This window comes from Falco peregrinus, chromosome 1 (genome assembly GCF_023634155.1).
Source record: "Falco peregrinus isolate bFalPer1 chromosome 1, bFalPer1.pri, whole genome shotgun sequence".
NCBI lineage: Eukaryota > Metazoa > Chordata > Aves > Falconiformes > Falconidae > Falco > Falco peregrinus.
In genome coordinates, this window is record NC_073721.1 from 111,603,952 (window position 1) to 111,616,898 (window position 12,947).

Genomic DNA, 12,947 nt, shown 5'->3' on the forward strand with positions numbered 1-12,947 from the left:
CCAACCCCAAACCCACAGAATCTTTAAGGTAAGTGTATTTGAACCTCTTAAATTTTATTCTGACCAGTACATTGATTCAAACAAAACCTAAAAAGAGGGGTGTGTCCAGTTTTCCTCTATTATGCCATACATTTGAATTACCTTTTAAACAGCTCATGAACAGTGTAGTTTACTAATAACACTGAAATAGGAAAACGGTAATGCTTTCATCATCTCCCAACTATTATGAACTGAATTTTCACACACAAATATTAAGTATATCATTACATTTACAGGATTACAATCTGTCATTCAAAGGTATTTCAAAGCTAATACTTGTTTGAAATAAAGAATTGTTTCAATTTAAATAAAATTCATATTCTCACTTTTTTTTTTTAAGATCTCCTCAGTTGAACTAGACCTGAACACCGATTGTAAAAATGCCATCCTAAATAAACCATTTTAATACAGCTCCCTGATGAGAGGCAATGAGCTGCACTACCTATCACTACATGACCTAAACAATACCATTCCAATTCCAATACCAACCGCAGAGTTAAAAACATGCTGCTTCACTTTTATCAAAACCTAGCAAACCAACACACCGAGGCTCCCTAGTACCTGTGAAGAGGCAGAGCTCCTCTTCACTTTATTGGAATGGCAGACCAGTGGGAAAGCAAAGATCCCAGATGCAAAGTTATCTTTCCCTTTTTGTTTTTGATCAAGTGCTCTACCTTCTATTAGCATAACTGCATGGAAATTCTCAAAAAAAGAAACAGATTCCCAAGGACTCTCATAATATTGCTAATATTTATGTACCTTTTGGTAATAATTGGACAACTTTCAGTTCCATATACAAAATCAGAGGACTCTGCTCTTTCTGTATTAGGTGTAATGTAGCTACTTGTGGCGACAGATACCAGTCTTCCTAGAACTCCCAGGTTTTGTCCCTTCTACTTGCAAGAAGCAAACAGAAGCTATGCCTGCGGACTGGCTTTATAGGCACTGTTTTAACTTTGTGCATGTTTTCTTCCCAATCCTAAAGGCTCACAGGCCAACTTCACAGGCACACCCAAATTCCACCGAGGGGATTTGGGGATATGAGAAAATCTTTTTATGTCATGACCTTCATACTCAAAATTTAAGCTGCTCTAAGTAACAGCATGCCTGGTGCCAGGAGCCAGCCACCATTCACCAGCACTTGGCAGGTCGTGAAATGAGTCCAGCTGTTGAGAGACAAGGATACACAACCAATATAACGCTGGGATTTCTGACTGGATGTGTCCACTATTTTTACACCCTATTTGTACCCTACCAAACAACGTGTCTGCACTTGAGCTCCACTCGGTGCAACACACAACGAGGAAAAAGGAAAGAAGATAGGGACACAGTACAGAATCAGTAAGAATTACTAAGCGTAGAAACATTTATTTACACCAAATTAAAAATAATTAGGAAGGAGGCTTTTAAAGAGCATAAAAATCAGAGTGTGTTTTCTACTTAACAGACCAAGGTCCTGATTCTGCATTTGCTTTCTAGTCAGGGTTAAAGCTAAAAGAGCAAGATCAGAACATTAAGGTCGTGCAATTAAGCTAACAAATACACATAAATATGCTTTTCAAGAACACCCTGCCAGGAACAGTATCATACTTTAAAAGACAAATGTGTTCCTACCTTCATAAAGTCTTAACTGGCCATTTCTAAGGTATTATCAGCTTATCTGTTAGGTTTGGTTTTAAATGTGGGGTTTTTTAATAAATACAGTCTCATGGGTTAACATTGCCCCAAAAATACCGGCACATAACATACAGCAATAGTATCTACTAGTAGCTGTTGTCAATAGAGAATAAATCAATAAAAGAAAGTCTCAAGTGCATAACTGTTAAGATAAACTGTGCCTACAATAAAGTTACGAATAATTATTTATCCTAAGAATCAATAGCTAGATATTGTAGACCAATGCCCAGATTTTATAGTTTCACATATAAAAAGCTTGAAATAAAGCAAAGGATAAAAGCAAGATTATTCTGAAGAATGATGTCATACTCTTGTGGTTTGCACAAAAGAACTCTCTAAAATGCAAACATATGTAGGCTGCAGGTGATGTTACAGGTTACAAGACCTCCTTTCCTGGGTTAAATTTATGATCAGATTAAGTAACTAAAATTAGTGGCATCAGAACAAGTAGTTTGAAGGCAATTACCAAGTTCCCAGCAGTTAAAAAAACTGAAAAAGAAAACCAAACAGCTGTCGAACAGCTACATACAGTAAAGACAAACACTTCAAGCTTTGTCCTTTAATTAATCAATCCTTTAAAGCCCATGTAATTGTTCTCTTGGACTTCTGGATCAGATCCCTTGGTTTTCATGAAGATGTTTTTTATGTGAACGAAGCGCTATTGTTTTAGGTTAGTCTAAGCTATCGGAATATTTTCCCTGTTAGTCAAAATTAAGATTTTTTTTTTTTGAAAAAATATACACCATTTGATTACACAGAGTAAGCCTCAGGAAAAAAACCTGTACACTTACTGAAAAATGGAAAAATATTTAAACATTAAGTTACATACATTGCCTCTACTATGCCAAACTCAGACATCATCTTAAACGCTCAAGAAAAAAGCGCAATTAATTTTTATTTGAATAAAAGTCTGTGTTGAGTTCTGAAACAGAAACCCAACATTTATAAACTAGAAAACATAATTGCAACACACATACTTCAAAATCCAAACAGGAGTTTTGTTACTTTTCATTAAAGAAAATAGGTTGTATCACAGTCACATCAGTGGGAAAAATGTTCCAACTGAACTAAGATATTCTTACCAAACTGATCCCCTCTTTACAGTCCTGTTTTTCCTTGATCTAGGAATTATCATTTGATGTATTTATTATCTGTGTAATGAAAAGCAAAGGCAAAAAAAAAAAATCACATATTTAACTGCTGAAAGTGATTACTGTATAATGACACGAGCCAAGACTATTAATACGCAATTAAAGGGACAGGAAGTAGAATAAATGATTACTCGGGCAAATGGACAAGTAACAGTGAAAGAGATTAAGAATCTGATAACTGAACTGCCATTATTAACTAACACTCACCATACTTTGACAGATGTCTAATATTACAGAATTGCCATATTGGTTGTTCCTCTGTATCCGATAATGAAATTTAAGTGTTACATAATTTTTCTGTAAGCATAAACATGATCCTAATACTCAAACTTCAAATCAGAAAAGACAACATACTGTATTATGCAAATTTAATTCAATTCTCAGAAGAGGAATAATAAAGTATTAATTATTCAAGACTATATTAAATAGTGTGAACTGAGTAAACAAATTATAATTGAACTGATGGTCTATTCTGAAATGCAATCTGTGAAATCTTCTAATTACATGGTGATACCAACTCAGCAGCTTTAAAGAAAAACAACACTGAAGTCTTTAGAGCAGATTACATCAAAACTTTTCATAGCAGTTTCTGAAAGAAATCACTGCCATCATTCTACTGTGGTTACTCATCAACTTCCACGATTTTAAAGTAAATGCTGTATCTAAAATGGAACAATTATTATTGAATGAGCCCCTTCCATGAGCTTTTACTCCCTGAATCAGTAATCTGGAAGACATGTAAAAATGGCACAACAGTTACCTGCCTGAAGATTAACCTTTTAGAAGTGTCCATATATTAAGTTGTACTGGAATACTTCAAAACAGTAACAAATATTTTCAAATACAGTGAACTAAACACCGTTTTCCCCCTTTTGCTTTTTCTCTGTTCATAAGCCACATACTCTTTTTTAAAATAATCAATATTTTTAAAAGTGTTTGAATACAGCTTCTCACATATTATTGTCCATCTCAAAGCCTGAAGTATTATCTTCAGCCCCGTAACTAGTGTAGAAATGCCTTTTAAGTATCTGCTAGCCGAGATCGTTAGTAAGCTTTTGCCTAAAGTACATCACAGCACTGATAACTCCCTGATCTAACACCACGTATTCATAACATTGCTGTATGTTCATAACCATTCTATTTCTGAACATCCAAGAAGCACTTCAGACAGAAAAACCTCACCACCTATTTTATTATTATTATTTCATAACAATTAAAGAATAACGCTAAAAACAAAGCCATGTTTGTGAGGAGTCACTCTAGTTCCCTTCCTTACAAATTCCTTTACTATCCATGCAGAAAAAAATAAAATAATCTTGGCATCAGTAGAGACGCTGGCCACAAAGGAAACAAGTAGGTTAAGCAGGTTAACAATCGTACTAGTTAGGCACTAGTATGCCCAACATTTCCAAGGAGCCCTTGCCACTTATGCACCACCTTGTAACAGCAGCCTATGAAAAAGTTTTTAAAACAAAAATGCAGGAATTCAGAATACTGCGCTGTTTGCTCACACTTCCACATCACTTGTTTCAGCAGAACAGCCCTCTAAAATGATCAACCCAAAAGCAAGGTCCATTGATCCAACCATGGAAAGCCACTTGAAACTAAGTATAATTGGGTAAAGTGTTGTCAGTGTTAGTAAATCTTCTATTTTCAAATTGATGCTGTGTGTCATATAATAAATAGTGCAAACTCTTTGTAACAGACTTAAACCCCAGGAAGTTCAACTTATATGCACAAAAAAATGTTATGGGTCTCCACCTCTCCCATTTCTGCTCCAAAATATCCTTGAGACTATCCCTTATTAAGGAATGACAGGTAAATGCATATATATTTTATTATATGTTTATATAATATAATAAAATACACATATTATATGTAATATATATCAATTACATATAATTTATAAATATATTCATAAATCACATAATTATATTTATAAATACATATAAATTATATATAATATACATATAATATGTATAATTATATATGTATATATGTTTATAATATATTTTAAACCAGAAAATATCTGTTATCTCTAAAACAAGCTCACCAGATGGGATGTGGAAAGAACTCCAATACAACTTAAAAAAACAAATCTGTTCGACCAAGCACCAAAAAAAATAAAAATGGTTTAATCACAATCATATGATTGTTATGTGGTACCAATATGGAACAGGATTAAGGCTATTTGGGTTCATCTGTTGTATTAGAAAAACTAATACACTGAACTTTAAAACATCTCTGATTCATGAATATTGCTCTTTGAACTTTTTCCTAAATTACTTGCACCTGCTCCTCAATTCTAAAGCAGATTCTAGAAAAGATAAGCATAATAAGAAGTTGGAACAGGATTCTGCATTTCTTTTGAAAAAGAACAGCGATCTTTTTTTATTTTTCTCCAGTATGTGCAGTTAAGATCAACCTACAGCCTACCTTCTTTGACATATACTGAAATCCAAGTCCTTTCACTAAAGTATCAGCCTCAAAAAACCCCACTGATCTTAAGAAATATACCCAGTGCAGAAGTCACTGTATCAGCTGTACATGAAAGCTTCCAAATAAAAAATTAGCATCATTAGAATTATTATTATACAATCTAATGTACCCAAAGGATTTTCACGATAAATTCTTGCTAATTATTCAAAGTATAAATGTTTCTACAAATGCACGTTTTATTATATGTACGTAACTTACTATGTGCATAACTCCCTTTTGTTTAACTTCATAACTGTTTGTATGTTTCCATATATTGGAGGGGGAAGACAGAAGGGCATTATTAGGGAAAGACAAACACATTGCATAGTTTTTCCCCTTAGAAGTTCTACATGTTAATTTTCTCTGGCATATGTTGTGTCTTCAGTTTTCCTAATTGATGGGCTTTTCTCCACAGTCCAGCTACTGCTGACTACTGCTCAAACCATGAATTAAAAAACTCCATAAAAAACCTGTAGAGCTAGCACTAAGCCTAGTAAAAGAAAAGAGTAAAGCAGCTGAAAAATCTCAGCTCTGTGACAAGGTATTTGGCACTCGTGTCAGTATCCTGGAGGACTTCTAGATAGCTAATTTTGGCTAAAAGCCCAAGTCAAGTCTATTTCTTACTTCCTTGATATCAAAAAATACCTACTTATACAGCTATTGCAAATAGCTAGGTATGTTAGGAACAGACAGCAAGGTTACTGCTGACTTTAAAAAATAAATTAATAAAAATTTCTGTCTTTATTAAAAGAGTTTCTTGATATCCAAATTCTATAGTGAACCACCCACCAGAAATCCAAGGCAAAATGAACAACAGTGTTTAAAAAGTGAAAACCCCGGGACTAAAAGACTGCAGAGAACATGGAAATTGAACACTAGGTGCAAATGATGTCACCATAATGACTATGAAACACAAAAATAATGGCCCACATTCCTAAACTTAGCATTTCAGAAGTCTAAGACTTCTCAAAAAGGACAAGATTAAAACCACAGTCACTTAGAAGCAGTAAAGCTTAAATACAAAACAAATAATACTATTCTTCAAATATTGTGTTTCTTGGATTTAGTTCTTACAGTTACGACTCAGACACAGATTCTTACTCACTGCCTGAATGTGTTCTGTATTATTAATACTGGTTAAGGATATTTAACTCATTGGAGTGTTGCATTTTATTTAAGGAATAAAGGATATCAATTGGTAAGTACATCTTTACAAGTATGAAGCTGATAAAGCACTGACAAACACACACCAAGTTTTGGCCTTTAATCTAAATCCTGAGTTGCAGAAGACTACAGTCTATGTTCTACAAACAGAATTCTCACAAGGTCAAAGTGATAATCATTGACTGTATTTAATAAAGGACCATTTTATAATTTAAGAGTTTTAATAGTAGCACAAAAATGAATGACTTTCAGGAGGATTTAAGTATTTCAACTGTAATATCCTTTAAACACAGTAAAAAAAGGTTTTCTGCACCTCTAGGTACCATTTGTACCCAGGAAGTGTATCTGTACTGCTTAGTATTTCCTTTTTAAAACAGAATTATTTTGAGGTTGGGGCTTTTTTTCATAACAAAAGCAACCATAAAGCCATGTACAGGCTTACACGACAAGCTACTACAAACTATTGCAAGAGTTAAATTTAGAAAAATGGAGAGAAGCAAACTATAAGTCTTGAAATTGTGACATAAGTGAGCAAAAGTATAGAAATTATACTTTTGACCATAAACAGCTATGTTCCATAGCTTTAAAAAAAAAAAAAAAAAGGAATGAGAAAGGGAAGAAAAAGATCCTTTTACCTGTCTTACTGCTTTAAGAGAACATCGTACATGAAACAAATTTTAAGAAGCTATAAGAAAACCAGATGTGTTACCTCTTTGTAAAGTTAGTTAATCATTTACCAGGACTATTCAAAGCCTTAGCTCAGCTTATGAATAGCAATGCCAAAGATAAGCATTGACAGTCAAGATTAACAGAGGGAGAAGAAAAGAACTAGTACTGCAAAATGGAAAAGCTAGTGTCATTCACATAAGATACATAGCATTACTACATCATAGATGACAAGACCAGCAGTTCCTTAATGTTTTTGTATGTTAAACTCCCCCCTTTTTTGCATTTATTACCATTATTCATAAATGTAAGTGTGTATGAAATTAAAACTCTTATTTAATAACACATAACCAAAACATACTTTCAACAGTTCAAGACAAAGGTAAAGACTTGTATTTATGTTTGAGAGAAATGTCTAACTCTAAGGATGATTTGATATTGCAAGCCAGTGAAAAGCTTACTTCAAAATATTCACATTTATCACTGAAGAGAAGGGAATGATTAAATCTTAGGAGACAATCTGACTGTGCCCCTTTCTACCCGAGTTGGATACATAAAAATACACTACCGTCTTAGTAAAGGCAAAGTTGTGTTGGAACAAAGGGGCTCCATAAACGATCGTAAACTTGTCAAGCCAGATTCTCCATCACACAGGGGAAGGAGTACCAGAACCATTAACCAAGTTGTCACTTGCTTTTCGTATCCTGGAATACTCCTTTCACAAATCTCGCCATTTTGCTTCCCCAGTTTCAAATTTTAAAAACTATCTCTTCCCTAACACAGAGACCCAATGTTGTAGCTCATCCCAGCTTCTCCAAATCTTCCGTATTTTGAACACCATGATGGAGCTACTCATCTACTGGCCAAAACATAAAGCAAAGTCTTATATCCTCAGAAACAAAAAATTAAATAAATTCATTACCCTTACCATGACTTAACTTTAAATGCAGCTTGTGATTGGCACGTAAGAAATGTTATGTCATACATAACCACAAAGGGAATTAACACAGGGAGCAAACTGAACATAAGGAAAAGTGCTACAAGATTTCAAGTGACAATAGGTCCTGATATCTAAAACACTGTAATGAGTAATTCACAATTAACATTTGCTACAGACCTTACATTCACCATAAGCCAAACTTACATATAACAAACTGGAATTTGTTTCTATTTCAAGACAGGAAAGAAACAAGATGTGCTTTGAAATGACGACAAAACCCACAACATCAAAGACAAAAATGCTGAATATACCTTGTATTTGGTCATGGTGCTAAAATGGTTGTTCCTGAAGAAGACACAAAGCTCTCCCTCCTGCACAGCTGAAGTCAACTCACACAGTCCATGGTATGTCAGCTGTGTAGCGGTGTTATTTAGAAATTGCTCAGCTACAAATCCTACAAAAGCAATACATACTGTTATATAAAACCTGGTTACGATGGCAATATTTTTCTTATCTCCTCCCTACTAAGATGCCCCCGTATTGCCACAAATCTAAGGGAACACAATCAGAGAGGGGAAAATGTGTTGGAAGTTCCAACTTCAGCATTGTAGATAACCCTGTGATGTTCAGAAATGCTATATCCACTTCTATTACTACTGTTCTTTTTCTTTGTCATCACGTAGTGTAATTTGTATTCTAATTACAGGAGAGAATATATGGACAAGTTGAAATCTGAATGGTGCCCATAATACCTTTTCATAAAGGGAAATTCTCTCTAGCTTTTTGGAAAGCATATTTAATAGATCAAGAGAAAGAGGCTGGTCCTTGGTTTGGAAATCGCATGAAAGAAATTTAGAAGACAAGCACAGTGCTGTGTGCCAGCCCAGGGAAGGAAGGTTTGGCTTTTCACACTTTGTATGTAAAGATACGACATGCACATACAAGATATGTGACTAGGATTTGATAGGGTAGATACTTCGATAAAGCACAGAGAGTTACCTACCTTCACTAACCAGTTCGCTGTTGTCTGACTGTTTACAAGAAATGATCTTCTCCACTAGCTGATTGTAACTGCAGTTACCAACTGCTTTTACTATGTCAGCAACCTGGAACAAGAAGGAACAGCATTCAAAACAGAGAACTTACCTTTGTGAAGAACAGGACACAACTGTAAGCCTATGGTAATTATTCATCAGTAAATAAGAGGCGTGTCAAAGAGGGGACATTACTCCCCTAAAAGCACTAGGCCAGAAAGTTTTAGCCCAGATGGTTACACGTTTTGCTGTCTCAGATACCATTTTAAATCCTTAAGTTAATGGTTAATATCAAAGCTGTTGCTAAAGTGGATGGAGGAGAGAATGGGGCATCAGTTGGCTCAGCTGGGCGGGATGGGGAGGTCCAAGGGGCATAAGAGAACAGCAACTTTCATGAACAAGAATAAAAAAAAAATAATCTGAGGCAGGTTATTCCAGCCAAACTCACCAGTTTCCCCCTAAGTAAACAGTACCAGTTTACTGTTTATTAAATAATATTAAAAATAAATTATACATTTGTTAAAGATGCAGTTCTCTCTAATTGGTTCTAATATCCTCAGTTCTCAAAAGCTGTGACTAGTAAATCAGAATTAAAGACACAAGGAAAGTAACCTTGCATTCTTTCCAAGTGTTCTCCAATGAGCTTTCAAAAATAATGACAAGAGACACCACATCTGGCAACTTCCTACCTCCCTCAGAACAACAATTCTCATTTACACAGTCATTAGTTCAGCACAGGTTTTGAAAGTTAGTTTGATTACAGTCTCTGCAAAACTATCACACTAAAAAAACCCAGTCTGTATTCATTCCTCTCTGAAGAAAATCCAGTTTCTCTGATTAGATTTCAAAAACCCATTACCATAATCATTATTGACTTCAGTTTAAATTCTGAAACATCTCCCCTTACCCCAGTAAATTCAGAATAACTTATATTCTGTTTAAATTGTTGAAAAAAATTAAGTTACCTGAGGGTCCACTAACCATCCATGGTACAAGGGGATATCAAGAAGATCGAACACGATGCATTCTGGTGTGTACTCAAATACTCGTACACCTGTAAATTTCACATTGACATCCAGACCTGTCTGTAACTTATGTAGAATCGCCATTGCATCACTCATATTCTGACAGCAGAAAGAAAAAAGAAAACACAGATGACCAATCCAGCTTTGTACTTTTGTGGTTACTCTTCAAACCCTTCACCATTTAGTACTCAACAATTCAACATTATGGGGGAAAAAAAAAATAAAAAAGGGAAAATTAGCTAAACATCGGTTCCAATGCGTATTCACATTCTTCATTCTCACTGTGCCAGAAGAGATCTGCAAAATAAGAACTCTCCCTCCAATCAGCTGTATCTGACTGTTCTTCTGCTCTCGAGATGCTTTTAGGCAGCTCCTATTTCTTTTAGTTCTATCTCCCATAGCCACAAGCCAGATGTTTGCAAGAAGAATTGCAATTATAAGGGAATGAAACTCTATGGGACTCTCTTGAGGATTCTCCTACCCATTTAAGTCCTGCCTTGTGAGTCAGGCTGAAGTACTTGCCACCACATAATGAACAAACAAAAACATCGACACAGATATATTTGCCAACTTTAATTTGGGGGTTCAGTATTTAAAGTGGTGAACAAAAAGGAAGAATCTGATTTTTTTTTGTTTGTTTCATAAAAAGAAGTTTTGCTATCTTATTTTGGGCATACCTTAAGTGGCCTGTAGATTCTACTGTGGAAACAAATCATGAAAATAGCACTTATTATAGTAGTGATCCCAATGGAATCTTACGGGGAATTATCAAGTTATGAAGATCCAGTCACACAAAGCAACAATGAGCCAAAGAAAAAGTGCATTGTGAGACAGTTTTCTCGAACCAACAAGTTTCCTGACATGCAGGAAGAGTTTTCCACCAAGTGAGAACAGTCCACAAAGAGTATCATCTGAAAAGTATTTGCAAAAGATTCAGGGAAACCGAGGGGCTTTTTTGTTTGTTGATTGATTGTTGGGGTTTTGGGGTTGGGTTGTTTTTCTGGGGTTTTTGTTGTTGTTGTAGGGTTTGTTTGTTTTTTTCATTGTTTTGTTTTTTGCTTATTTCTGCAACATTCTGTTGCTTAAGAGGAATTCAGGATTGCAACAATGGGGGGGGGGGGGGGAAAGCATGACAAAACACAGAAATACAGATTGGAGAGGAGATGGAGACAGAAAAGATTCACAGACTAAAACCACAGAGAGAGTTGACTCTGTGTTGCCTTCTTTTAATGATAAGACAGTTAATTCAGGATTCAATTCTAAGCCAAATTAGGCATCTGTTGGAAAGATGAATGTTACCTAGATCTTGGAAGAAGTTTTAAACATCTCTCAGCATGCAATCGAACTGTGAAACAAAGCTTGTAGGTAAAAATTGTGTAAGCAGACATATGTAAAATAGTCTTGCCCACAGATCTTTGCACAACACTTTACAAATGCAACAGAACAGTTTCATTAAGGCACACAGCAAAAATTTCATGTTCACCAATTTCAGCATTTTAGCAGAAGGAATTAAGCTACTCCTCTTACTTCTATGCAAATTCAAATGTAATCTTTTTTTCAAATACAATGACAGTAGAACAATAAGCTTGCTCCTACTTAGAGTAATTTCTGTTTAGATTCAACTTTTGAAAACTCCTAAAGCAAGTTTCTAAACAGACATACTTCTTTGTTACTAAGCAGATTTAAAGCTCTTGGAAGAGTTGAAGCTTACACAGAAAAGCTTATAAACTACTTGATAAAGCACAGCTATAGAACACTGTCATGAACAGTACCCAGTATCTGCACTTGCAAGTGGTTGCTGTGAATACGAGAATTTTACGGCTTGTAGCCCTTTAACTGCACTGTTGTGTAAAGTTTCTGTTACCAGGAAGGTAACAGCTCGCACTTGTTTACTACATGTTGCTTCTTCCTTTTGACAATTTTGCTGTGTCACAAGACTTACAAGTCTTGCTGTATTCTAAGTAATTGTCAAGATTTGGCTCAGACTTTTTTGAAATTTTTTCTAAGTTTTTATTGTTATAAAAGCAAACCAAACCATCTTAGTTAAGAAGTACATTTTATTAGTAGGGACCAGATATCAAGATGTCAGAGATGTTTTGGAAGAAATAATGCTATATTCTTACACTGCAAAGTGAACAGGAAGAAAGTCTATAGCAATTCAGCACTAGCCACCCACAAATTCACATCATACACCTACAGACATGAGTTGCCTTAATTCTGCAATGTTTACTTTGTACACAAAAGAGGAATAACATCAGACTGTCCAGAAAACTGCAGAAGTTTCTCACTACAATGTCAAGAGCACCATTTCCATATTAGCCATTTCTACAACTTCAAAGCAACAAGCTTCTAAAAAAAATAAAAAAAAAAAAAAGCAAGGATATAAATCTACAGAACAGTTGAGCTTGGAAAGGACCTCTGGAAGTCATCTGCTCCACCCCCCCTTCTCAAGCAACACCTAGAGCCAGTTGCCCAAGACCATGTCCAGACAGCTTCTGACTCTCTCCAAGGATGGAGACTCCATAGTCTCCCTGGGCAGCCTGTTCTTAAATTTGTGCATTAGAACTTGTGCTTTTTTAAAAAAACCCAACTTTCATTCAAATACTTAATTAAATCCCTCAAGTACTGTAAAAAAGTAAGTCAGAGCTGAAATGAGTTTCCTGTCATGATACTGAAATTATACTAAAATCAAGCATTACAAATCCAGCCATCAAAAACATTTACTCAAATTTCTTGTCTCAGAAGAAAGTATACCATTTTAGGCAAAGAATAT

At 35.1% G+C, this 12,947-nt stretch overlaps 1 protein-coding gene across 1 annotated transcript in view; it reads right to left on the reverse strand.

Annotated features, from left to right (window-relative positions):
* The window catches only part of MINDY2 (MINDY lysine 48 deubiquitinase 2), a 39,916-nt gene that overhangs the window by 14,536 nt on the left and 12,433 nt on the right, over nucleotides 1–12,947 (reverse strand). The window contains exons 4-6 of the mRNA XM_055808213.1: nucleotides 10,115–10,273; nucleotides 9,119–9,221; nucleotides 8,427–8,569 (exon numbers count right to left, since the gene is read on the reverse strand). Of these exons, the coding sequence (XP_055664188.1) occupies nucleotides 8,427–8,569; nucleotides 9,119–9,221; nucleotides 10,115–10,273 (405 nt within the window). The remainder of the gene's footprint in view (nucleotides 1–8,426; nucleotides 8,570–9,118; nucleotides 9,222–10,114; nucleotides 10,274–12,947) is intronic.